The sequence below is a fragment of the Cucumis sativus genome, chromosome 7, assembly GCF_000004075.3.
Source record: "Cucumis sativus cultivar 9930 chromosome 7, Cucumber_9930_V3, whole genome shotgun sequence".
Lineage (NCBI taxonomy): Eukaryota > Viridiplantae > Streptophyta > Magnoliopsida > Cucurbitales > Cucurbitaceae > Cucumis > Cucumis sativus.
The window spans coordinates 11,799,201-11,826,785 of NC_026661.2; the positions used below are offsets into that span (position 1 = coordinate 11,799,201).

A 27,585-nucleotide genomic window follows, 5' to 3' on the forward strand; every position below is an offset into this window, starting at 1 on the left:
TGTTGTAAATCACATTAGTATTTTTAAGAATATACATTGAGATATCAATTAGTAAAGTTTATAGATACCAACGAAGGGTTAATTGGGAAACTATTGTAGTTTTGAAAGAAAAAAGTTTAGGTAAAAGGGTCTCTTTGAAAAATAATTAGAATTTGGTATGAAAACGGGGTCACATTGCAATACAAAATTTGAGAAAATATAATATTAAAATAATGTAATATAATATAAATGAAATAAAAAAAAGGGAGAAAGAAAATTAGGAAAATAAAAATTTTCATTAATTTTTTTTTTTATTTCTCCCTAATTTTGTTCATATTTACAAACCCATCAAATTTCACTATTTATAGACACATAGGGGCATGACTGTTGGATGATTGATTCTGACATTTGGCTATATGATCACTCAGCACACTAATGCACATTTTCATTATTATATTAATATTTATAATACTCCTATTCGATGTTTATTACATATATAAAATATGCCTTGTTAAAATCTTACTAGAAGAAAAAAATCGTAGTGAAGGAAAAAGATTACATATTTCATATATACTTACAAAAATAAAATTTACTCCCTCGTCATGGTAACATCACTTTAGATCTCTAAGTCGCCGCATTCCAATGTTGTGCGTCAAATTTTCAAAGGTTGCAATAGATAATGATTTTGTAAATAAGGTTGCCAAATTATCCTTTGAACTATTTTGTTGTGCTATGATGTCACCATTTTCTTCAAGCTCATGAGTATAGAAAAGCTTTGGTGAGATGTGTTTTGTTCTATCCCCTTTAATATAACCTCATTTTATTTGAGCTATATATGTCGTGTTATCTTCCTATAATGTTGTTGGATGAAGTTTACTAGAAGACAAACCACATGTTTTCCGATTGTGTTGAGTCATCAATCTTAACCATATACACATTCTCGGCTAGCCTCATGAATTGCAAGAATTTTTACATGATTTGAGGAGATCGTTGTTATGGTCTGCTTTAATGATCGTCAAGATATAACAGTTTCTCCACATGTGAATAGATAACTTGTCTGAGATCTAATTTTGTGTAGATCATATAAATATCCAGAATCTTCAAAACCAACTAGGTTAAAATTTAATTTATTCGAGTAAAAGAATTTCATATGAATTGTTCATCATAGATAACAAAATATATGTTTAATTTCATTCCAATGCCTTTTTGTTGGAGAGAAATTGTATCTAGCTAATAAATTTATTGAAAATGCAATATCTGGTCTAGTATTATTAGAAAGATACATATGTGTATCAAGTGCACTAAGATATCTTTTGGTCGTATTATTAAAAAGATACTTCTGAACCAAGGAGTTTTTCATTATCATCTCAAGGTTGAAATATATCTTTTTTCACGAACGAACTTGCATTGGAATGTTCAATAGATGTGCTCTATCCATATAAAATCATTTCCAACTTTTTTTGTATAACTTGATTGATGAACAAATATCTCATCTAGCAGATGCTCATTTTGTAAACCAAGGTAAAATTTTATTTTTTCGAGATCTTCATCTTGATTTCTTTCTTAAGATATTCTATTGCCTTTAAAAGCTCTTCAAAAGTTTCAATTATATTCAAATCATCAACAGATACAGTTATAATAACAAATCATGGCTGTGATTTCTTTATAAAAACGCATAGACATATTAGATTATTTTGATATAATACTTTCAGCAAATATTCACTCAGGTGATTGTACCACATTCGTCATGTTTCAATCCATAAAATGACCTCTGTAATTTTATTGAACATAGTTCTCAAGAAATTGATTTATATGTTTCAGATATCTTATATCCTTCTGTGACTTTCATATAAATATCATTATCAAGAGATCCATATAAATATGTTGTGACTACATTCATAAGATACATGTCTAGATTTTCATACACGGACAAACTGATTAAAAGTCTTAATGTGATTGCATCTACCATCGGATAATATGTCTCTTTATAATCAATACTAGGTATTTCTGAAGAACCTTGTGCAACTAATCTTGTTTTATATTTTTGTGATCTCATTATTTTCATTTCTTTTTCTCACAAATACTCATTTATATCCCACATGTTTGACACCTTCAAGTATTTGGACTATTGGTCCAAAAATCTAACATTTGGAATGTGAATTTAATTATGTCTCAATTGCTTCTTTCTATTAAAAATCAATTTTTTCTCTGTCGACATTCTTCAACAACAGATTTTGTTTCAAAATCCTCATTTTCGGATATAATGTCAAGAGCAACATTATACGAAAAAATGTTGTCAAGAACTACATTAGTTTGGTTTCACATTTTTCTTGTCTTGCCATAGTTTTTCGAGATCTCATTATTATCTTCGGTTGTTTTATCTTCTTTGAAATTTTTGTCAGAAGTTAATTTTTGGATTTTTTCTGGAATATCCACATCTTTAATCGAGCTATTGACTAGATTCCTAAATTTTTTTAATGATTTTTATCTTCAAAACCTACTGGTCTACCATGCTTCTAGCGTGTTCCATATTCATTAATGACAACATGTTGTGTAGAGATATCAATCTTTGATGAGACATTTGCGGCTGCTATATGTGATTTAGTTACGTTCTTTGCATCTACAAATGCATCTGGTAACTGATTTATTATATTTTGCAAATTAATTATTTTATGGGCCTTAAGTTCATATTGATCTGTCCAAGGATCTAAATGAGACACTAATGATACATTTCATGTAATTTCTTTTTCCAAACTTCTCAATTCATTTCTCTAATATTGAAAAATTTGTCTTATTAAAATGACAATCAACAAATCGTGTAGTAAACAAGTTCAAGATATTTAATAATTGATGGAGAATCAAAACCAACATATATTCCTAGCCTCCTTTGAGGACCCATCTTAGTACGTTGTGGTGGAGCAATTAAAACATATACTGCACATCCAAAAATTCTTAAATGAGAAATATTTGGCTCATGACCATATGTTAATTGTAATGTCGAGTACTTGTGATAAGCTGCTGGCCTAATATGCACAAGTGACACAACATGCAAAATAGCATATTCTTATACAGATGTAGATAGTCTAGCTCTCATAAGCAATTGTCTAGCAATTAATGACAAACGTTTTATAAATGATTATGTTAAACCATTTTGTGTATGAACATGAGTTATAAAATGTTAACACTTAGCCCAATAGACATACAATAATTATAAAATGTTTCGGATGTAAATTCATCAGCATTATCAAGTCGAATATTTTTAATTGTACAATGAGAAAATTATGCTCTTAACTTAATTATTTGAGAAATTAATTTTGCAAATATAAGATTTCAACTTGATAGTAAGCAAACATGCGACCATCTGCTAGATGCGTCTATTAAGACCATAAAATACTTAAATTGTTCATAAATATCACAATAAATTCGTTCTAAAAATGTAGGTGATTTGATTCCCACTTTATCTCGTGATGGTCTAATTATTAATTTCCCTTGAGAGCAAGCATTACATGAAAATTCATTTGATTGAAGAATCTTCTAGTTCTTCAATAGATGTCCATGTAAATTTTCAATAATTCTTCTCATCATTATGAATACTAGATGATCCAATAAATTATGCCAAATTGCAAATATGTTTGGATTTATGAACTTCAAGTTTATTGTTACATATGTTTCAGTTAATATGAGTATAATATAATCAAGAAGATAAAACAGACAACTTTTTTAATATACGTTTTTTATTTGAGACAGCAAATTTAATATAAAGACATTTTATTTCATTCTTTCTATCGATCTCAATATGATAACCATTGCAATGTATATCTTTAAAACTCAATAGATTTATCTTCGATTGACTAGAGAACAATGAATTATCAATTGTGAATTTTGTTCCTCTAGGCAAAATAATATTTGCTTTTCCAAACCCTTCAATCAAGTTTGTAGAACTTGACATTGTATTGACTTTTACTTTCAACATTGTTGGTTTGAAAAAATATTTTTTACTTGTCAGTATTGTGTGCGTAGTTGCACTGTTTGTCAAACATATAAATTCATTGCTCATTTTTAAATTATTCAACATAAGAAAATTATTCATGCTTTTTCATTAAACAAAATAATTACAATTAGAAAAAAAACTTAAAATATATATAAAAATGAGAGGTAAAAGAACGACCTTAATTATTAATTCATAAATAAAACACTTTTTTATCAAATATGTCAATCTCTTCGGAAGATTCAAAATGGTACTGCATCCAAATTTGTCTTACTGATGGGCCAAATATATTATTAGTTTGATATGCAAAATCTGCTTCCACATTTTTCTCCTTTTCTTGTGGAGTTTTGTTTTTTTTTTTTTTTATGATAATTATTTCATGTGGTTCTTTTGATATTTTGATGATTATAACGAACCAACATGAAAGATGATTATTTCTTATAAAAATTGTCAAATTCACAACATTCACTTTAGGGAATGTGATTGTTCCTGTTGGTCAAGATTCGTTATTTTCATCCACTGCTATTTAAAATTAACAATATTTCACTTCAGAAAAATAATGTTCCTATAATTAACTAATGTTTATGATTTTTCAACCAAAAGCTCGTTATCTCATTCAACCACGAGAAAAAAATTAAGATAATATACTTCAAAATATTTCTCTCGATATTGCTACCGTAGGAGCATAACCAAAATATAAGATAATTGCATTCTAATGATCATATCCTTAATGATATTTTAATTATCAAACTTTCATGGGGGAATTGACAAAAGTAGGCCAAAAATGGGATAGATAAAGACTTTTAGGATTGATTGTAAAAAAGTTGACATTTAGGACAAATTGGAGGTGAAATGACGAAAATACCCTCATTTCAGATTAAACCTTTCAATTTAAGAACCTGCGAGATGCCTGTGAGATGTTTACGAGATATCTACCAGATGTTTGCGAGATAAAATAATAATAATAATAAATTGTTTTAATTGTTTTATTTTTTTTAAAATCCGAATATGAATTGTGTTGTATGTATATATATTTGCATCTTAAATGTATAAATCAAATATTATTTTTTATTGTTTCAAGTTGATTTATGGTTGATTTAAGGTTGTTTCCAAGGATGTTAGCAATTTATTATTATTATTATTTTATCTCGCAAACATCTGGTAGACATCTCGCAAACATCTCGCAGACATCTTGCAGGTTCTTAAATTGAAATGTTTAATATGAAATAAGGGTATTTTCGTCATTTTACCTTCAATTTGTCCTAAATGTCAACTTTTTTACAATCAATCCTAAAAGTCTTTATCTACTCCATTTTTGGCCTATTTTTGTCAATTCCCTAACTTTCATGATAAATAATTATTACTATTAAAATTAAATAATAGAAGTTTAATATATATCAAACATGCAAAATAATATTTGTTTTATTAATCATAACAAGTAGGGAAAAATTGACATACCGTTAGGACAATCGAAGGAAACGACCTACCTTTCGCGGAGGAGACTAACAGAGCTCGTGCTGATAAAGTATTGTGAAAACAAGGCACAATCGAAATACGAAAAACGAAAAAATATATTTCAGACCCACCAAATGTCACTATTTATAGGTAATTTGGCAAGCATGAGTGGATTACATAGTCACTAAGAGTGAGTCTTTTATAGACACGTGACATAATGTTGGATGGTTGATAGAAAGACATTTGGCTAACCCATTCCTCTAAACACATACTTATCATAATACTTGATTTATCATAACATTAACACAACCATATTCTTCCAAACGGTTCCTTAATTTTTAAGGGGCATTTAGTTTTTTTAAATAGATTTAAACTTGGTTAAAAAAATATAAATAATAATAAAAAAAAACTAAGAAAGATGTTTCGGAATTAGGGGAAGAGACCTAAAAAAACTATTGTACATGAATTCATTAGGGTCTGTCAGTAAAATTACAAATTATTCAGTCCTACAACAAAATAAATATTTTGTAGAATGAAATGTCATTCATACTTGAAAATTTAACAATTAAATTCAAATTAATTAAGTATATAGCACAATTTTAAAAATTTTGTAAATATAGCAAAATTTGTCAAATTCTATCAATGATATAAATCTATCACTGATAGACCATGTTGCAAATATTGATCTATCACTGATATACAATATAAAGTCTCTCAACGATACAAGTGTAGTTTTGCTATATTTGCAATTTTTTTTAAAATGTTACTATATTCTTAATTATTATTGCTAAAATAGTCACCGATTTCAATTTTTTTTGGTTATTTTATGTTTTTTTTTTCTTTCTTCTTCTTTGAAAGGTTTAATTCACAACCCAGATGGTACCTACGAAATAGGGGTTGTGGTTGTAGCAAACTTTGGGACGTTTCTCATTTTATGACATTAAATTAGATCAGAGAGAGAGAGAGAGAGAGAGAGAGAGTTTGGACATTGGACATATTGGACGTTGTTTGAGGAACTTCGATCTCTGCCTCTCACTTACCTCCTTCCTTCCTTGTTGTTTGTACACAATTCTATGGCTTCTCCCTTCCGTTCAGACATATTGAGAGGGAAGGTGGCTTTGATTACTGGAGGCGGCTCTGGAATCGGCTTCGAAATCGCCACCCAATTCGGTCAACATGGAGCTTCCATTGCCATCATGGGTCGAAGGAAGCAAGTCCTCGATTCCGCCGTCGCCGCTCTCCGATCTCTCGGAATCTCGGTATTAATTCCTCTTTTACCATAATGCTTCCCTGCTTTTCTTATTCGTCTACAATAATTCCTTCTCTCCTAACGATGTTAATTAGGTGGGATTAACTCTTATCTAATAAAATACAAAAGCACTAAACAAATGTAACAACAGTGCAGTAATTCGTGAAGCTTCTGTCTCTGCATTTTCGTTTTATTGTTTCTGAGTGATTAATGTTATTTTAGAGAAGAGCCTTGCTGGAATTGTGCAAAAGGTTTTCTTCTTAGTTGGTTTGCTTTCTCATGGCCAGAACAATAATAATACCTTATCAAAGCAGAAGCAGCATATGCTCATAATACTCTCTGCCACTATTGTAGACTGAAATGCTCTGATATATTTCATCAACATATTTGGAACATCTGTTTTCATCTTTCACAATTAGCATCTGAGAACGCTTTGAAATAGTTTTTGTCGTGAATTTGATTCATCATAAATATTAAAACTAGTCAATAATATTGACCATAAATGTTCAAGAAGATTAAAATATATGGTTCATAAATATTACTTTTTTTTTTCTTTTTTGTAATTTTGGAAATCTTTGGTTTAGAAGAGTCCGAACTAGTGAAGATTTGATTCATCATAAATATTGAATCCAATTATAAAAAACTATAAAATCCTTTAAATTTGAAGAAGATTAAATATTACAAGATTTGGGAAAGATTACTTATTTTTATCTTGATCAAGATTCTACCCGTATGGATGTGTGATGAAAAGAACACTTTTTTTTTCAAACCTTGGGATTGATCTCGGCGAGGAAGGAGGATGAAGAAAAACTATTTCAATATATTGCTAGTTCTGAAAGATGAAAGTTTTTGGAGCTTCTTACCAAAAAGTTGCTTATGGAAAATTCAAGAGTAGTTATGTTAATGTACGCTTGTAATTTGTGTATACTTCACATGTTGTCTAGGCGGGCTCTTACTAATATGTATAAATCACTCGTGTCATGCTTTCAAAAATCTGAACTTGATTCTGATCTGAAACCTGTTGTTTGTTTGCTGTCCATTGCAGGCATTTGGGTTTGAAGGTGATGTTCGTAAACAAGAAGACGCAAGTAGTGTAGTGGACTCTACTTTCAATAAACTTGGTAGTCTGGACATTCTTGTGAATGCAGCAGCTGGGAACTTTCTGGTATCAGCAGAAGATTTGTCTCCAAATGGATTTCGAACAGGTTCTGTTTGTATTCTATTGCTACTTTCAATAATCTCGGTAGCCTTGCTTTTACTTGATATCAGTCCATACGGATCATGCAAGAAAACAAAAATTAAAATAGTTGTTGGATACTCCTGACATGTTATTTATCTTCAACCTTTTTTTTTAACTCGGGAACTATACTAATTTGAACGCACATTCACTCTAGAAAATTTTGAATTATTGAATTCCATCTATCATAACCCATCTAATTTTTATTGAACTGAAAAGAGAAAATAGAAGTAGAAAGATGTTATAAATACGTTATTATTAAAGTTTAAATCTCAGGCTTGATGAAATTGTTTCAAGCGAACTTTTAGCCATTTTGTCCATCTTATTCTTTTTGCTACAATACACAAAGTTGAAACTGTAACTACCTTGTGTTTGTCTTTCAAAGTTAATCAAATTATTTTAATAGAGCTGCATTTTCTTATGTAAAAGATGTTTGGTGATTATGTTAGATTCATACTACCAGTAAAGAATTATTACTACATTATATGCGACAGGGCTTATTGCTAGAACACGCTTTTCTTGAAGTGCCACATATTCTATTTACTTACACTTGATTTCAACAATCCCCTGCAGTTATGGATATTGATTCAGTTGGCACATTCACAATGTGCCATCAAGCCCTCAAATATCTCAAGAAAGGTGGACCTGGAAGGAATTCACTTACCGGCGGAACAATTATTAATATTAGTGCAACTTTGCACTACACAGCTGCATGGTATCAAATTCATGTATCTGCAGCCAAGGTTAGTTGTGATAATGTCTGAAGGTTATAGTTTCTGTACTTTTGGTTGGAAGAAATTTCTTAGAAATTTCTCTCAAACAGGCAGCTGTAGACGCTATTACAAGAAATTTAGCTCTGGAGTGGGGAGCTGATCATGATATTAGGGTAAATGGCATTGCACCTGGACCCATCCAGGGGACTCCTGGTCTGAGTAAACTCGCACCTGAAGAGATAAATAGCAAAATAAGGGAAGATATGCCTTTGTACAGAATAGGAGAAAAATGGGATATTGCTATGGCTGCTCTTTACCTTGCCTCGGATGCAGGTGTGTTCCCATTTCTTTATTCATGCAATATTTCTTAATTTTCTACGCTAGTTTGGATGTTAATCTGAATGTTAATTTTCTTAGCATATGATCTAACATATAGAGGAACAGATCATTAATTCAGGCCGTACACTAGGTTTTCGCATTGGGAAATACACACATCTTTCATTTTAAAATTGAAAAGTAAAATGTATATTCGTTCAACTTGATCTTTTAAACAACTTTCAACAACCCTGTTAAGTAGTCTCTAAACATCTATAGTTACAAAGAACCGTTGAATAATTGTCTGCTAACGATTAACTTAAGAAATTTGATTTTACATACAGTTTCTAGAAATTGAAGAGATCATTCCGTCACCATCTGAAAATAGAGTTTTAAGACATTTAACATCATGGAAAGTTGGATACCAGGCCATTTTTTAAAAAGAAATCGAGTATAAAATGTTATTGTTGAGAATCCAAAAAACTGTGGAGTGAATTATTTGGAACTGCAGAAGGTTAAGCTTTAGTAATTTAATATCAAACATTGCATCTACTTTGAAGGTAAATACGTGAATGGAACGACTATCATTGCTGATGGAGGTATGTGGTTGAGCTCACCACGTCGGTTGCCCAAGGATGCTGTTAAGCAGTTGTCACGAGTAGTGGAAAAGAGGTCTAGAAATTTACCTGTTGGTGCTCCAAAAAGCAAGCTGTGATGACCAACGTAACCAATTTGATAAGTTAGTGCTGAATGTGCGCTTTTTAGGTATTACTGTTGGGCATTATTCAAGGAATCCAAATTTATGTCCACCAGAAAGTTAAATCTAACTGGGAATGGGAAATTTGATTCCACATATTATGTGACAGCTTCAACGCATATCTATTTATGTACTTTACACTATGGCTGTAATTGCAAGAACCGGGATAGTATGAAATTAGTTCTCAGAGATTGTAGAAAGAAGACTCTGGTTTATCTTAAATGTGTTAGTTTTCTTTACAAACGCTCAAACACAAATAGGAAATTTAGATTTCAAGAATATGCATATGAATTATGAACAAACAACTAATTAATTAACTGGTCCTTTTTTTAACCGATTAGCACACACCACATTTATACAATAAAATCTTGGTGCTACTTAAAAAAAAAATTGTATATACAAGAATACAATGCTGCTGCAGACTACACAACATCAATGATGAAAACCTCAAGACTTGGTTACTACATGAAACCCAAAAGAAGAGGGCAACTAAAGAAAAGAGAAGAAAAAAAGTGGTTATTCACACCATGCTTACAATTCGGATAGAATGGCGGGAATGTAATGCGATAGTTCGGCGGTGAGAGACTGAAATCCATTCACTAATTGGGTGTGGAACTCCTGGTCTTCCTCTCCAATTAATCTAAAATGAACTCGAATAGCACGCTTACATACAGCCATAAATTCGAGAAGTGCAGCAATGAGTTGCTGCAACTCTTGCGACCGCAACCTTGTAGCCGGCTCACCGGACAAGAATGCTGTGCACACGCTCAATACTCCACTGTTAACCTGGATTCATAGAGAATTACATTAGGGTTCTTAAGATTCAATCAATGAGCATAAAATTACATTAGAAATTAAGAGAGAAACTCACTTGAACTGCAACACTGCCTTGGAGTATTCTCTGAAGACTCTGGAGTCGTGGAAGTTGGTCGCCCTCAGAACTGCGAGGCTCTTCCAGTTCATTCCGCAGAGCAGCAGTTCTAGTTTCGATCATTCCAATTGCATTTTCCACTGGGGAGAACTCGAGTGATTCAGACTTAGTTACTACGAGTCTATTTACCAATGCTGGGAAGGATCCCTCAGTCTGTAGAACAGTCCTCCTCTTCCATTGGTCTTCTAGTCCTCCTTGAGTCCTTCCATTTTTGGTAAACGGGGTGTCAAATAAGAAGCGGTCAAATACACGAGCACGGACACTCCCAGTAGATAACGAAATGATTCTCTCTCTTCTACTTCCCAGATCTTCATCTTCAATAACAGGATCAACTGCTGTTATCTGTAGGTAGCAAACTCCCGGCTGCAACTCCTCTGCCTTCACTTGCCTGGAGTCTGGAATAATATGCAGAGTGTGACTGCCATCCATTCTAGACTCGTATACATGACTGAGTTTCTCCATTATGTCACCCAACCGTACGTCACGGGGCTCACGATATACGTATTCCTTTCTGTCCAGCTTCCCAAATTTTTCACCATAGAATCCCACTCTATAATATGTTGCATCAGTAAATGGGATTGGGCTTGATTCCTGCTCAAGGATCGATTCATAAATATTTGTCAGCAAAGTGTGACATTTCGCCAATTGTCCGTATGATCTCCTACTTTTATAAACTGGAATTACAAGCTCCAGAATACTAGCACAAAAATGATACAACTCAGCTTGGGAGAAAAGCTTGTTTGCGAGCTGTAGGTACTTCACAGCAGAGTCGACTGTGAGTTTAGAGGCCCCGTATCCCTCCACCTCAGCTGCAGATGCTTCTGAGGTGATCTCACTGCTGACCATAGGACATATTCTGCGTAGAGCTGTCACATGATCTCTGCTCCAGACACCATCATTTCGAGCGACAAGAGCCTAAGGGAAAGCCAAGTATTTGTCAAAGAACAAAGAACTCCCTCCCTAAGCCCCAACACAGAGACAACACAAATTTGAGTAGAACAAATTCCGTATAGGGAAAACCAAACGTATAATACCTGCATGACCACAGCTGCAACGGCCACAGCACACTGTGCAGCCTCTGCCCATGACTGCATCTCTTGATGCGCATCGCATAAATGCAATAACCACATAATATGAAGATCAGGCACAGGGGCAAATGCCATTGCAAGTTTGTAGAAACCTTCTGCTGCAGCATATCTATCCATTGACATCACAGATGCCTAAATCAAAAGAAAAATAGCAATCATCTGTTACTGTTCAAAATCTTTGGAGGGCAATGAGTACTACCAGAAACAAAACTGGTTCGAAGAAATAAAACTCCCTTTGGGAGTGAAAGCATCATATATAACCAGAGATAACACTAAGAACTTCAAAGCGTCAACCTACCCTTGTGCACTTTCTATGCTAAATTAAATAAAGTATACTATTGAGGATGCAGACAGAAATTTTTCTATAGCAGACATCTCAAAATGGTATTGCCACCAAGTATCGCTACATGAAGTTCCAGGAGAAATACAACTAGAAAGATACCACTAAAACCCTGCGATTCCCATATTTAATCTGGAATGAACAGAATGAACTGTGGACATACAACTACAACACAAAAAAAAAATGATATCAATAAATTAACTCAAAAGAAAAAGTACTTACTAAAAGAGCATGCTCTAGACTAGCATCAAGAGCCAGAAGGAGACTGTCAGAAAGATATTTCAACTCTGACCAGGACCACCTATTATCAGCAGAAGCTTCTGGAATTATGACAAGAGCATTCTCAGGAAGTCCACATTCATTCAACAGACTGGAGCTCTTTGATTCATCTGCCATGTCTTCTAAGGATTTTCGTAGACGCTGTGCTTCACCACTCTCTTCAAGTGTCCCATTTGCCTTCATCTGCGTTACTTGCACATCAGACATCAACTCTGACAAAGTAATTATAAGCATGACCCTCAATCTAGCCGTCTGCATAAAGTGACAGAAAGAACTCTGCAACACAACAGGAGGAAAAAAACAAAATATTAGAAACAACAAAACAAGAGATCAAAATTGGTGAATGATACAATTCAGGAATCCTACCCTCACAAGTATCTGAAGTCCTGTAACTGCCCTTTTCCTTATGCTATCATTTCGAAAAACTGCAAGCCGAAGAAGATGGAATGTTACTTGCTTTAAGAAACGGTCATTTTCTCTTGCCATTAAAGTTGCACCATGAAGATCAAAGACACTGTTAAAGACAGGAAATAAGGCCTTGTAGAATGCCAAAGGTTGATTCTTAGAGAAGAAGCTCATGAATATGGAGGTGATGCAATCAAGTTTCCCGTAGTCAGTGGCAATGCTATGAGATGATGCCATCGAGGAAAATTTCTCTGTTATTTCCAAAACTTGAAGACTTACTGCTGCACTTAAGTTTTCTTCCCAAAGTTCCTGAGAGAAGACTTGCAAGTTAAGTTGCCTAACATAGATATGACAATAATGTTCTAAAAAAGTCACTATTGAGAATCAAATTAGAAAATTGAAAATTCTAAAAAAGTCACTATTGAGAATCAAATTAGAAAATTGAAAATTAGAGAAGCTTACCAATTTTTGTCTTAATACCGGGTGCAGCGATTCCCTTAATGCTTGTGCAGATGCACCAATCCTAGAAGATTGTGCCTGAGCTAGTGCTTCTCTCAAGGAATATGGCTGATTTGGGGAGCTCAACTGAGAATTCACCCTTTGCCACAAATAACCATTATCAGGCGTTCCCTGAGGCTGCAATGAAAAAGATGCAAAATATTATCAAAAGAAACAGTAACCAAAAATAACAGTTGTCAAGTATGGCTAATGAATTATGAGGAATTGGTTTTTTTTAAAAAAAAAAAAAGAAAGAAAGAAAGAAAAAATGTATGTTGTCAGAATTTTCTAATAGTTGTGACCTTAAAACTTATAAAGGTCTTTATCATATTTTTATTCACAACCTCCGTGGATTTGAAACAAAAACAGGAAAACATTTTTTTAGAAACAATTACAAGTTCTGAAAATTGCAGACCCCCTGAACCACACGGGGGGTTACACAGAATACAAAAAAGAGACACCCACTCTGAATTCTTGTCTTGATGCCTCAGATAGGTAGTTGTTGATTGCAGGAGAAAGTCTGTCAGAGTATTTTGGGGAACCAGGTCCATCTCCAACAGCAGCAGGGCTCCGAGAACTGGATCCCATAAGCACGCCATCAGCAGGTTTTCTATGCTGTAAAATAGAAGGCCATCAAGAAAATTAAAGTACTTGAATGAATCTCCATACCATTCTTAAGAAACATAACATCAGTGAATCATATGTGCTCTACATGAAAGGTGATTTATATCATTTACTTTTCTGCTAACTCACAAAATCAAAGGTGATATCATATTATTTACTTCATATACCATTTATTCTATCAGTTATCACCACTGCAGAAGGAAACAGGTAAAAGATAACTTCAATAAGAGTGGGATTATTAACCAAAAATAAGAATATTGAAGCAAGCAATATTACCAGCTATAGAACCAGTGGTCTTAGTGAGACTATATATTACCAACTAGGACAATCGGTGGTCTTAACAAGAACCCAAATAAAACGTCAAAAGAATATTTCATACAAAATAACCACCTCAAAAAGAATAAGGCATTCTTCCATGAGCTTGAAGAACAATCTGGTTCGAGCAATGCTTTGCTGCCATGCCTTGACAAGAGAAGTATCATCTAAGTTGCGCACAATTTGCAAAATCACAATCAAAACTTCACGCTTCTCTATGGCATTTAGGTTATAGAAGACAGGCATTTCATCTAAAATCTGCACAAAACATAACACAATCATTATGAGAAACTGACCTCGGTTAAGATCAACATGGTGATATATTTGTAATTTATTCCAATGTGCATGAGCAATAGCGTGCATCTTTGAATTGAACATACATCAAGCATATGCACATTAAGTATCAACTTGGTGAAGTATAAAATGAATAGATTATTATAATTGGAAATAACGGAAAAAAAAATACAACTTAATGAAAGGTTGGTCAATACATCCTAATGTAGTAATGAGAAGTTTCAATATCTTGAGAGTGCAACAATATATATATACCCCCAGGTCTCCACTAGGCAATGAGAATATGGGAAAACGTACAAGGTGTATAACTTTTTTATATTGGACATGCCTATTCGTAGCAGAAATTATTATTTCCAATCATGTAAACCCTAGATGATCTTCATGAAATCATTTAAATGCTGACATACTATTAATTCAACCTATACGCAGATGAATTTTTCCCAGATCATATAATTTATGTCTTGGACCAGTGAAAGCTTACAGGTCAGAAAATTTTTAGTGAGGTCAAACAAAGAAAATGGTAGGATTTTTTTTTTTTTTCATGAGAAACTAAGTTCTACGGACATGGAAAAACAGACAGTATTCATTATTCAACAGAAGTTGCCAACATACACCGGTTGTTTGTTTTTCTTTTTCTTTTTCCTTTTGAAAGGGATACTGAATTTTTCATTGATATAATGAAAATAAAAGAACGAATACAACAAGACAACAATGAGACAGTCCAAAAACCAAAATAATGACTCCAACTTCAGAAACAAAAGCGACTACCCCAAAACTGAACAAACTTAAATAGAAAGCCGAACTAACCAAGCAGACCACAACCATGTAAATCTACTTGAAACCATGTGATTGACAAGCTAACTTTAAACTACACTTAAGAACTTGAAAGAGAGAGTCATGTTTCATTACACGAATGTAAGATTTTAAGATATGGGAAATGATAATAAATCATTCCAAAATATCTCTTAGATATTAAAAGACAATGAGCGCCATAGATTTAAGCCAAGCTAAGTTTTTGACAAACTAACTTTAGTTACACAAAAAAGATAGGATAGATTAAAAGATAAACATGCACCTGCCCAATAAGTGGAAAGTACAGCTGAGCAATGTATAGTTTATCTTCAGGCTTCTGGTACCGGGCATCAAATTCATGCTTGCATAAGAGAACAACTAAAATTCTGGCTGCCTATAGACACAAGCCAGATTAGAAAATTTAACCAAGTTGGACAAACGCAAAAACAAATTTAGACAGTAGGTGGGTTAAACTAAAAGCAATGAAATCTGTATGATAATTAAAGTGCCCTTTGAACAGTATCATGATTACTTTTCCAATCCTTGCAGATTGTGGCTAGTCTCACCTTTGCCCGTAGAGGTAAATCATCATGATCCCAAGTAAGAAAAAGTTCTTGTATTAATACAGATGAAAGGTAGTTCCTATAACAGAAAAAAAAAAAACGGTCAGACAAAAACCTCAAGGTATTATTCAGCCTAAATAACAAGGCCTTCACAAAAAAGAGATAAAAGAAAGACAACTTTGCTCTGAAGAAAATTCTATTTAGCAAGATTAGCACATAAGATTTAGCAAGACAGTAAGAACCACTAAATTCTGCTTCCTAAAAGTTCCTTTCAGTTTCATACAAACTACGGGAACCCTTCTCTGACAGAACTTTTGTACCCAAAGGAAGCTCTCCCATTTTACAATTGACTTCCTGAAATTTCAGGCTTGCCTCTTTCCTCGAGTCAGAGGTTCCTATTCCCACTTTTTCTACCAAAACCAAGGACAGAAAGTTTCTACTCTACAAAGCACTCAGTCACATATCCCCATTGTAAAAGTATAAATGAACATGTTTTTTATTTCCAGGGCAGGAAAATGATACATAAGGATTGTAAGAGTATATGCTGAAGAAACAGCACCTATCAGAAGGGTCTCTTCCAGGCATTTCAACAAAGAGGTCGTGATCACATATAATCTGCAAAAATGTAAGCTTGCAGTCATGCAGAACTGATTGGCAGACACCTGAAAACTTGTCCAGGTACAAGGAAACCTGCAACAGATTGATTAAAACTGCACTATCAAATTGGGTGAACCATAGAATAGAAATGCCACATCTTGGAGGTTATACATGAAAAGCTTTTCATGCTCAATGTTTGAAGAAATCTCTTTAGCTAAGTCACACCTTTATACTTGCAAGAGAATATATGTCCAGCTTTCTTAGTACTTTAGAAATAATTCCACCAAGTGGTCTACACAACTATAAAAGTTCGAGTTCAACTTGAAATTGAATGGTTAACAGAAGCAAAGGATTACTCCATATTACTATCAATAGAATAATTACACCCATACCTACAGAGGGTTCTACAACTTAGAAAATAAATGAAAAAACGTCTTCCTTTGTAAGTTTAGATTGATTTCTTTTACAAAAATACATAAACTTCACCGCTAGATTTTGGAAGTACACACAAGAATTATTATCCGCCTACTCCCATAACAAAATATAGACCAAGAAATAAGTAAAAGAAATATTTGAGAAGTATACCAAATCAAATACTTGGCGAGGCTCAATAATGGACAGAAGATCATAACAAAAGAACGCTAAACTGCTATTTAAACGTTTAGCCAAGCTTAATCCCTTCTTGCAACGTTCATGTACTTCGGTAAGAAGGCAATCATACAACTGCATTATGCATCTAAATACACCTTCTTTCAATTGCATTGGAGGAATATCTTCACCTGTATGGCAAAAATTAGAAAGGAAAAATCAAAGGAATATCTTCACCACTGCCAAGCCAGAAACATCTCTCTATTCAATCCTTGACAAGCAAGTTCTGGTTCTCTTTTTCAACACAAAACAGAAACCTCTCATTTATCATTTTCAACTCTGCTCACCCAAAAGTAGTAGTAGTAGTAGTAGTAATAATAATAATAATAATAAAACCAACTCTGCTTGCATGACAGACTGTCAATTTTGAAGACAATCATAGACAATCTGTCAAATGTTAGTCTGTTTCATCAACGAAAAAGTAAGAAAATTCTTCAGATAAGAAAAAGTATTTTCATTAATAGAGCAAAGATGAAAAGTAGGGGAACGCCCAATGCTCAAACCAACTTTGGGAAGAACAAAAAGCTTTATCTTCCAGAAACAGAATGCTAAATGTGAATAGTTAGAGACAATGAAGTAGAAATCCAACAATCCAAGTACAAGGAGCAAACTTTGGGTAAAATAATAATAAAAATATATATACACATAAGCTTAAAGGATTGATGTAATTTAATATGAAGATGAGAAAATTATACGAAAAAATCCCTAGTGTTATTCTCCACATTGTATTTTGGCAAGAAACTGTGCTTTCATCAAGAAAAACATAAGAATATAGGAAGACATTTCTCTCTCTAAATCCTGGTACAAACATGAAGAACAGAGAACATTAAACCCACCTAATGGAAGGCTATGATAGAAAAGCCGAGTTTTCTCCAGTGCCATTGATTTGACAATTAGCTCAAGGAAAAACCAGGCCATAGCCAAAACATCATCATAAACTGGTCCAACACGATAGCCTTTGGCCTACAAAATTAAAAAAATCTTCAGCAAGTTATAATATGTTTCTCCACTATGATACATGGAGAACCAATTAAATAACATTTTAACAGAGCTACCAGACTTGAAAACTGAAATCAAATAATCACAAGGTTGCATGTAAAGAATAGTTGATGTTATGTTCCTTACGGTAATCAAGAACATAATCTACCAATCATTCATCAAAAGAAGTACACCAAAAATAGATAGGGAAAAATAGGCAGGGATCCAAATGACAACCCAGAAGAAAAAAATAATTGAAAAACCCACAAAGGACCAATTAATTTCTTCAAGGGTTGAGCTATACAATAAATACGTGTGTTAGAAATAGTGGGCTTCGTCATGTTGAAAGCCCAAGGGTACTTGTCATTTACTATGCCCTAATTTTCTATTCTTTTAATAAGGCTTGTGTTGCCTATAAATATTTCCCCTTGTACTTTTATTATCATAAGAGAATAAATAGAAATACCAAAATCGTGGTTTTTCTCCCTGTACTAAGGTTTCCACGTAAATGTGTGTTTGTTCTACGTCTCTACTTTCAATAGTATGGATGTCATTTCATCATTCATGTACAAAAGAAAATATACAGTAATTATTTTGATATTAAAGATCATGATTGCATAACCAAAGCTAACTGAAAATAACAGAGCCAAAACCACCTTGCTCCTAGCCAAGCTTCCCCAGACAGTGGACAGACCAGGGTATACGGGTGGCTGGCGACCTCCAAAGTCATCAAAAGCATAATCGACATAATTAACAAGGAAGTGATTTCTTTCACCATCTTCGGCCGATTCCTGCTGCACCCTATATATTTTTGTCACACAAGTAACAAAATCAATAAACAAACAATAAGAATTCCGACTTCGTAAGACAGAATGTGAACCAAAAGATGTCAAACATATAACAATAAGAACTTTGTAACATGAAAAAGAAAAGAAAAGAAAAGGAAAAAAACTAAAAGACCAAAAAAACTGTATGATGATCAAGCCAATTTCTATTATAGGCGTTGGCGTTTAGCATAGTGGGGTTGGCGTCTGTGGGTCAACAACATTCAGGGATGCCAACAGCTATTCTCATTCTTCAGGACCTAAATTGTGAAAGTATTCCTTGCTGAAATTTTGTTCAAGAGAAATCAGAAATATTTTCAGGAGAAGTAATTGATTAGGATGTTTGCTTCGAAGCTGCTTGGATTATTCTCTTCTTCACTTGAAATTATCTCTCTAAGTTCTTTGATGACTTTCCCATTGAGAATTTATGCTTATTTGGATTGATTGCATTTGTCTTTACAGCAGAGTCCTTGTATTTGTACTTCACCGTTTTCATTTCTAAGTATTTTAAGCATTTTCTCTTTTCATTATTTAAATGAAAAGTGCTGTATCCTTTTCAAAAAAAATATATTAAGCCAATTTCTAGAAGAGTAAGATAGGAACTCAATTTGGAGATTGAAAAGTAAGAAAATAAGCTCAAATTACATAAATCAAAGAAACATTCAAAACTTACAAAACAGTTGAGGGGCCTTAATAAATTAGACAAAAATAAATGTAGAATCTACATAACTTAAACAAGTACCTAGTAACAATATTGACCATTGCTCTAAAAGCCGCAACCTGAAATACATCGGATGAACAAGAATTAGATGACAGCTTGTATTGAAACCCCAAAAGGAAATTCATAAGTTCAAGCAGAATTATCTATACTTCGATGAAATTAAATAGAGCATTCAAAGCCCCCTGAAATAAAATAATAAACTCAATTTAAAACCTGGAGTGTTTCTCCACCGTTGCCAATGAGATGGAGCAACATATTCAAAATAGGATGAAGGAATTGGAGTAACGCAGTAGAATCAACATTCTTTAAACTGTTAATAGCCTGCATGTAATGGACAACACCACCAAAGATGTTAACTAAATCCCCAGTTGGGTTGAAACAATTAAAGCATCTAGTAATCTACATAGCTATCGCCTATTGTTTAATAGAATGATAGGAATTGATAATGTTAAAAAATTCTTGCAATGCCCAAGGGATGTGCGCGCGCGCCTGTGGCGGGCAGAATTTTCGTAAAAATTAAAGGGAAAAAAACCTCCAAAAGTTCAGAACCCCAAGGAGGGCTTGTTCGAAGAGTGTGTCTATCATATTCCAGAAAAAAGTCCCTGATTCGTTCATTGATGGGATAAAGGGAAGAACACAGTCTTAAGCGCAATTTGAAGATGTTCTTCCCATCTTCCAAGTAATCTAGCCTCTCCTGTACAATCAGAAAAACAAGAAACGTAAGTAGAAGACAAACAAATGCAGACGAACAAGATGAAATAGTCAAATCACTGCATCAGAAATTTTCAGTGTTGCAGAGGGCACAGCAATGAAGGAAGCCAAAACACACCCTGTTTGTATCTTGGAGGTAATGTGGAACAAGCTCTCTCATTACTGGCAAAGAAATTTCAGACCGTAACCTAAATTAAACCATCAAGATCAGAGATTTCAACAAGGAGATCCATACATTAATACAGTTCACCGAAATACGAGAGCATTGGTATTAAATTTCCAATAACATATTCAAAGCCTGTTTCCAATAAAAGAAAAAGAAAAAGAAAAGGAAAAATTGCAATTTGGAGGTATACAGCAAAATAATTAAGTTTTTGTAAAAATCAGAATTAATTAAAATTCACAGAAACAAAAGGTGAAAGGATGCATTGTGTCCTTCACAAAAAGTACAATCAGGAAACTATACAGAAGCCATATTCAACTCAACCTAAAATCTGGTACTGTCACTTTTCAAATGTTTTCAAACGTCATAAATGAGTACATACTGAGCATGTGTTGACAAAGGGAGGGATGCATATCCAATTGGCACCTGGAATATGACAGCAGAAGATGAGATAATTCATAATATTAATTTATTAACCAACAGCCATGTAAGAACCATGATAAAAAGGAAGCAGAAAAGAACATACTGGCTTGGGAGCTTCTAGTTTTGCTTGCATATCGATATTGAAGAAAGTAAACAACAAGTGATGCTTTGGTGTCCAGGTAGCTGGGAGGGAAAGTTTAATCTCATCGTGGTAGCAAGCGACTCTTGCACCTACAGCAACTTGAGTGTGAGCCCACTTCTGAAGAGATGCACCCAGCTCCACTGGATACATAGCCTAAACAAGTCTCCCACCAAAATCATACATATAAGTATGCCAAATCCAGATTACTTTCCATATAGACCATCACCTCATCAGTCATAACCGACATGCAGAGTTGAAATTGATATGTGTAAGTAATTGATATTGCTATATTTAGACATTTACCTCCAGAGGCTGTCTGCGTGGGTCACTATCATCTTCTCTAAGTTCTACCCGAATGAACAAGTTCCTCTTGCGGCTCAAACTAACAGTCAGGGGATAAACATAAAGACAGTGAAAGAGCTGCAAGAATGGCTCGTTCCTCATCATAACGCGGAAGTCAAATGCATGGAACTGAAAGCCAACCAACAAACTCTACGGTCAACAGTTATTTATGATAATCTTGGCTGTCAATGGTGAAGATTTTATACAAATTATAGCTTAAATTTCAAATTCCAAATTTCAAGATGTGTATTCATGATAATTTTGGCTGTAAATGGTGAAGATTTTACAGAAATTATAGCTTAAATGTCAAATTTTGAAAACAGTGTATTTTCCTATATATATGTGAGACCTCCAGTTGTCTATGTGCCATTGCGTGTGTGCTCCCAGAGTAGACATGCTCTAATACCAATATGTTAGGTATTCAAACAAATTAACCTGCAGAAAAGAAATCGAACAACGCAAACGAACCAAACAACACAGAAAAGAGACCAAGAGCTTCTGAGAACACTTTTATACTGAGTTCTTCGATCTACAGTGTGTTGTGCATGTGAGATGATAGTAGGACGATTCCCTTTCTACAATGTACGATATCCAGCAATTTTGAGAAAGCTGGTCTGTTCCCTCCTCCTAATAGACACTCTGATATACAAATTTCCAATGCCTACCTCCTCTCAGCCACCCGAAACCCCTTACAACCCAATAGACCATATTCCACACATGATCCACTGCCAGCTAGGTATAACTATTTTCCTAGCCACTTCCTAATTTACCCCTTCTAAAGCAGGTCTTCACAATATCCTTCATGATCATCACCAGTTCACTACTTCTCCATTCTTTTCCATAAACATCTGTTCACTGAAATTAATTCCGTCTAATTTCTCCTCAGGCTAAATACTAACTGCAATGCATAACTATTATTCAATTTAATTATACTATTTAAAATCTAAAACTTTTTCCAAGTGAACTTTATTCATCAACTCGTCCTATAAAATTCTTCTTACAAGTTATGGGGGATCCCCTACATGAGATCCTTCCCTAAGAAGTTCTAGAAAACAAGGACCAAACAAAATTAGCTTTTGAGATACCAGAAATGGAAATAAGAACTTCTTGCTCCAACAAGGGAAAAAAACTTTGATGCAGGTAGAGATCCAACGAACCAGTTAAAAAAGAAATAAAATTTATTAAGGCCCTATAAACCACTTTGGGTAGCAAAAAAGCAATTCCTGACACATATACTAATTGTTAAATATTATTTATCTTTTCTCCTTGCTATATCCTAAAGAATTTCTAAAATTCAGCCATTCCTCATCCTCCGACCACTTATCTCTAATTAACATTTATCATAGAAACGGATTATAAGCATATCATCAATCAGAAAACTACTTCATTTCATAGCAAACTCTTGATTCCAAAGCAAGTAAAAATTCAAAATAAATGATAAAAAAACCCATCAAACAAAGAACTATTGGGTGGTGATATATTAAAATAAAGAATATTAGCAATTTATCCTTACGTCATCTGCATTTGTATCGACATTTTCATGAGAAAATGATCCATTTCCAGAAAATTCTTTCCCGACAGGAAAATTTAGCTTCGAGCTGCCACTAAGATGATGGCTATCAGAACCATTATTGGGGAACTTCTTAAATGTGGAATCAACCAGTCGGTCCACCATATCAACAGAGTCACTGATCACACTGCCACTCTCTGACATGTTTTCATTGTCAGCATGGGAAATCTGGTGCTTCTCAATTTCCAGCCTAAGAACTCCTTTTACGGGCTTATGAACCTTGTGTTTGGGATCCTGTAATTTGAACAGGTAACCATCATTGATCACATTTAGAGGCACTTTGAGATTTTTTAGAGAAGTACAACGTCATATATTTAGGACAAAATAAGATCAGATTTATAACATAGATTGAAGCATCACACCTGAAGTGCATCTTCAGTGTAGCCTTCCTTAACCTTATTTAAGTTGGATATTTCAACAACTACAGAGCTTCCACTAGAGTAACCCAGCTTTCCATCTACAGTGACCTTGGTGCTAGGCTCAAAGACGCCTTCATGGGAACTAGAGCCAGTTATGCTAGGAGCTAGAGGACTACTTGGGGAAGCAGATCCAGCAGATGCTGCACCAGTGCTGTTGTCAAATAATGAAACAATGGCCCAGGCAAAGGATTCTCTGTAAGGCATGATTTGAGACCAGACCTGCAATTTTTGCTTTTCTCTTTCATTCAAATGCACCTGCAGGTGGAGTTCACACAATTAAAGAGCATTAGTTCAGATGATGAAATCATGAAACAAATATTCAAAGGATCGGGACCATGGAGAAAACATATTTATTTACGCATGCTGGCCCTTTCAGTTAATACACAGCATAATAGATAGATTTCTTCTCCTTTTCTCTTTTTCTTTTTTTTTGGGTAGGGATAATTTATGAAGATTGATAGAATAAACCCTCAAAAAAGTAAAAGAAGAAGCAAAACTAAATTGAATTTGTAGATAACTTGAACAAAAGAATAGTGGAACACATATATTTAGACATACTGGTTCTTTACGTGAATACACAGAAGCAGTAACCCCTCCTTCTTCTGTGGCATGTTTCTCTAACTGAATGAAAAGACAGACGGATGCTGATGGAGCCTCCAAATAGAAAATTCCACGCGGCTCAAATGATATTTTAGGCTGAAACAGATATGGGCAAAGAGATTATATTCTTCATTCACTATAAACTCATAGAAGATGCAAATTAAATTCAGAGGGGGAGAAAACAGAGGAAGTAGCTTACATCCTGCATTTCTTTAGGTGCAATGCGAAAATGGAAATCCTCAGATAATTTTTCTCTCCTCTCCCTATTATACAAGCAAATTGTACCATAAAATGGCTCTTTGGAAAGGGTTGAAAGTGGATGGTGCAGACAGAAATATGTTCAAGTCAGCAATCATAAAGAATTGAAGTGAAACAAACAAAATATAAAGAAGATGTATGAACCCCATGAAGATACGAACCACTCTAAAAACACTTACCAACCAACCCTGCTTGAAGCGATAGGGATAGAACTTTAACAGAAATCTTCAAGCCACTGGCGTGATTTACAAGAGGGAATAAATAAATAGCGGTTCAAACTTGTAAAGATAGTAAATTAGCTTGATAAGAGGACAGAATTCTATATATGATTTTCATAATTTCCATACTGTGTTACAGGAGTTTCTGGTATCCTCTGGCCAAATGTCATTGACCTTTCATTTTCCCAATCAAAAGCTGGCTCGTAAGCTGGAAGAGGAGAAGGACCAATCTGCTGCAAAAATGTTAGAAATATATTGGCATAAAAATGTAATAGTAGGGAAATAGAAGCAGTATAATCTTTGATAAAGTTAGGTTCATCTCAAACCTTAGGAACATTCGATAACAATGGATCATATGTTGTAGACTCTGGCCTTCCGGAGGTACTAGGTACATCATCCTCTGTAGTATCATCAGGCTTTGTGCGTCTAGCATAAGTAAGACGCATTTCTGCACACGAATTGGAATAGTTATATGGAAACATAACCAAGTTCAAAGACTAACAGAAGCACCAAATGACAGTTGTAAACTGTTTGGAGAAGTTAAAAGAGCTTGCATTAGAAAGTATGATTTAATATAAAAGCAGGATAGATTATCTAAAGGCTACAATGTAATAGAGGAAAACCAAAGAAATGAGAACCCAACCAAAGGGCTCCAACCAAGCAAAATTGTGTCTATAAAATAGTTACAAAAATTATAATAATAATAATAATGATGATAATAGAACTTCAAAATTGAAGCCCAAAGAGCATGAAACCTACTAAGGCACCAAGCATCTCTAGAATTTGTTTCTAACCCTCCAAACAAAAGACAATTGTGAAAGCAAACATATACCTTTACGATTTTTTTAATTTTATTTATCATTCTAATTTTTACCCTTACAATTAGCCATCTCATTTTCTAATTATTTAAAAAGAACATACTCCGACATCAATTAGTGACAAAAACCCCATTAAGAAACTTGAAGATCATCTCGATGCCAAGCATGAAAACAATCATTTTTTATCTTAACAAAATACATCTTCATTGATTCGATGAGCACTTCCCCCCTCCCCATCACTCAATTTGCAGCTTGTGTAATAGGGTTAAGGACGATTGTCTCTACATTCATTGCCTGTTTGCCAGGGGCTTTGATCATTCATCTTTTCTCAGCTGAACTTTGCAGTCTGCCTCTCTCTTAAGCTTGAAAGTTGGTTTTCAGAGGCTATTGCAGAAATATCCTTCAAGTGCAAAGCAGACGCTCTATGGAATTGTGTGGCTTGAGCCCTTCTGTGGCATATTTGGAGGGCAAGATAACATAGGATTTATTAGAATAAGTCATCTTCGCTGAATTTTTTCTGTAGCAGTGCATACCATACAACCTTTTTGTGGTGCTCCAACCACAATAAATCTTCTTTTATGTTTATCAATGATTGAAAGGATCTTCTTTTGTAATCTTTTCCAGCCTCTGGGCAGGGTTTTTTCTGCTTGGCCCCTCAGTTGTTTCTTTCTTTATGAATAACATATTGTTTATATCCAAAGTATATATGTATATATTTGTTTTATATCAGTTGACTCAAAAAGTTATAGGACACAAGTAGTCCCCCCTTATTTTATGTGATGACAATTGTAATTAGCATGTTTGAAATCAAAATGCCTCGTACTATTGATAGGCTAAATGCCTGTAGCCTTCATAAATTATGATATTAATTCCGTAGTTTAGGAAAGTAGAGCCACAATGCACTATAACTATAGCTAGATTACAATTATCAGGATCTAGGCCAACTGTTCGCTACAAGCAAATTAATCATGGCTTGTGACAAGCTCGAACCACACAAGTCCCGGTTTAATCAAGATATTAATTTCGTAGTTTATGAAGTGACAAGCCTGCAAATAAAAGAGATCTCTAGTACCTTCAACTGCCCTCAGTTTTTTCTACAGAGAGACAAATGTTCATGACTTGTGAAGTCAACATGTGTGAATATTCGTGAACATAGGATCCCAAACTTGATTGGAAAAGAGCGCGTGTACCATTCAGAATCCTAACTGTATGTATTTATGTATGGTAGAGGGGGTACGTGCATAAGTCCACCCAGTCTAACACATGCACAACCGATTGAAGTCGTATGGAAAGAGGAATAGAACAAACGAAACTACATAAGGGGAAGATATAAGCCGTCCACAACGAAAATGACTGTATGTCGACCGCCATTCGAGCTAAATATCAAAATTCTTGACGAGATAGAGAATAAGCAGCAGTTGTAAGAAAATAAAAGTATAATTACCAGTCTCAATGTCAGTATCGGGGCCTTCATATATCTGATTCTGAAAGGAAACGGGACCGATAGTCTCATAGTGACCGTACTTATTTTCATCCTTTACCCAGTCAGTGGAATAGCACTGCACGAGCTCATTGAGGTGTGGCCATTGCTCCAAATTCTCCTCAAACTACACAGAAAACAAGAAATGAAAAACAGAAAAGCGAGAGAATAAGTAAAAATCGAGCGGGAAGAGAGGAGAAGCAGCATATACCTTGTTGTGCCACTTGATAGAGGCGGGAGTGGAATCTCGACGGTGTAGAAGATGCATTGTGGTAGATCTAGGGTTTTGGGAAGAAGAATAGCAGGTGGTGAAGTAGGATAAGAAGAAAACGAAAAACGAAAAATGAAGTTGAGAAGTCTCTTTCAAATTTGGTATTTAGGAAGAGGATACAGGTGAGGAAGCTGAGGAAGAAATAACAATGGCGTAGTTGGTAGATCTGTAGTGAATAGAAAAGAAAGAGAAGTGAAGAAGGCGTAAAAGAGAGAAACAGAGAGGCGCCAGCCAGCAGAGGAGAAGCTGAAGCTCAAGCCATTGCAGTGCGGTACAGACTACACAGTAGTAGAGAAAACCAGTGAAAGTGAAAGGGTGAGGCGTCCAAAATACAGCAAGACACCGAATCTCGGGGGCCTAACTAATCGTTTAATAATGAATTCGGACCCTCGGCTTTTGGGCTCTTGGTTTTCTATTTATTTATTATTGACTTCTTTTCTTTTGGAAATATATATAATATATATATATATATATGAACTTCCTTTTCTTTGGCTTCTAAGAAAAGCAAATATAGAAATACTTCTGATTATAAAAAAAACAAATATATTTCCCTTTTCTCCTTTGAAATGCTTTTGTTCTC

The 27,585-nt window shown here is 34.3% G+C and overlaps 2 protein-coding genes across 4 annotated transcripts; one reads left to right on the forward strand and one right to left on the reverse strand.

The window, feature by feature from the left end:
- Positions 1–6,312: 6,312 nt before the first annotated feature.
- Positions 6,313–9,915, forward strand: LOC101215029 (peroxisomal 2,4-dienoyl-CoA reductase). Its single transcript, XM_004139787.3, has 5 exons — positions 6,313–6,681; positions 7,717–7,876; positions 8,482–8,651; positions 8,732–8,954; positions 9,497–9,915. The coding sequence occupies exons 1-5, from the start codon at positions 6,496–6,498 to the stop codon at positions 9,649–9,651; spliced, it is 894 nt and encodes a 297-aa protein (XP_004139835.1). The 5' UTR covers positions 6,313–6,495; the 3' UTR covers positions 9,652–9,915.
- A 72-nt stretch (positions 9,916–9,987) lies between these two features.
- On the reverse strand, positions 9,988–27,378 carry LOC101215272 (guanine nucleotide exchange factor SPIKE 1). 3 transcript variants are annotated; one of them, XM_011660739.2, is made up of 30 exons: positions 26,946–27,377; positions 26,699–26,861; positions 24,763–24,884; positions 24,566–24,666; positions 24,398–24,453; positions 24,160–24,257; positions 23,919–24,056; positions 23,304–23,615; positions 22,885–23,175; positions 21,333–21,500; positions 20,991–21,182; positions 20,847–20,890; positions 20,420–20,489; positions 20,123–20,284; positions 19,804–19,911; positions 19,612–19,649; positions 18,702–18,846; positions 17,904–18,030; positions 17,005–17,198; positions 16,382–16,512; positions 15,826–15,901; positions 15,543–15,653; positions 14,249–14,431; positions 13,700–13,849; positions 13,199–13,372; positions 12,698–13,045; positions 12,275–12,607; positions 11,659–11,844; positions 10,565–11,539; positions 9,988–10,479 (listed from the first exon to the last, which is right to left on the reverse strand). In XM_011660739.2, exons 1-30 carry the CDS (start codon positions 27,000–27,002, stop codon positions 10,225–10,227), a joined length of 5,508 nt encoding a protein of 1,835 aa, XP_011659041.1. In that variant the 5' UTR covers positions 27,003–27,377; the 3' UTR covers positions 9,988–10,224. The 3 variants fall into 3 exon arrangements, with proteins under 3 accessions (XP_011659041.1, XP_011659040.1, XP_031744912.1); XM_011660738.2 differs by having other exon boundaries at positions 24,566–24,669; XM_031889052.1 differs by lacking the exon at positions 15,543–15,653 and having other exon boundaries at positions 24,566–24,669; positions 26,946–27,378.
- Between the last annotated feature and the right edge of the window lie 207 nt (positions 27,379–27,585).

Coding starts and splice junctions, on each gene's coding strand:
- LOC101215029 (XM_004139787.3), top strand. CDS start 6,496: ATGGCTTCTCCCTTCCGTTCAGACATATTGAGAGGGAAGGTGGCTTTG. Junction 6,682..7,716: donor TCCGATCTCTCGGAATCTCG/GTATTAATTCCT, acceptor TGTCCATTGCAG/GCATTTGGGTTTGAAGGTGA. Junction 8,955..9,496: donor TTACCTTGCCTCGGATGCAG/GTGTGTTCCCAT, acceptor TCTACTTTGAAG/GTAAATACGTGAATGGAACG.
- LOC101215272 (XM_011660738.2), bottom strand. CDS start 27,002: ATGCATCTTCTACACCGTCGAGATTCCACTCCCGCCTCTATCAAGTGG. Junction 20,490..20,846: donor CCTTTGTCAACACATGCTCA/GTATGTACTCAT, acceptor GGTTTAATTTAG/GTTACGGTCTGAAATTTCTT. Junction 17,199..17,903: donor CTATCATAGCCTTCCATTAG/GTGGGTTTAATG, acceptor TTTGCCATACAG/GTGAAGATATTCCTCCAATG.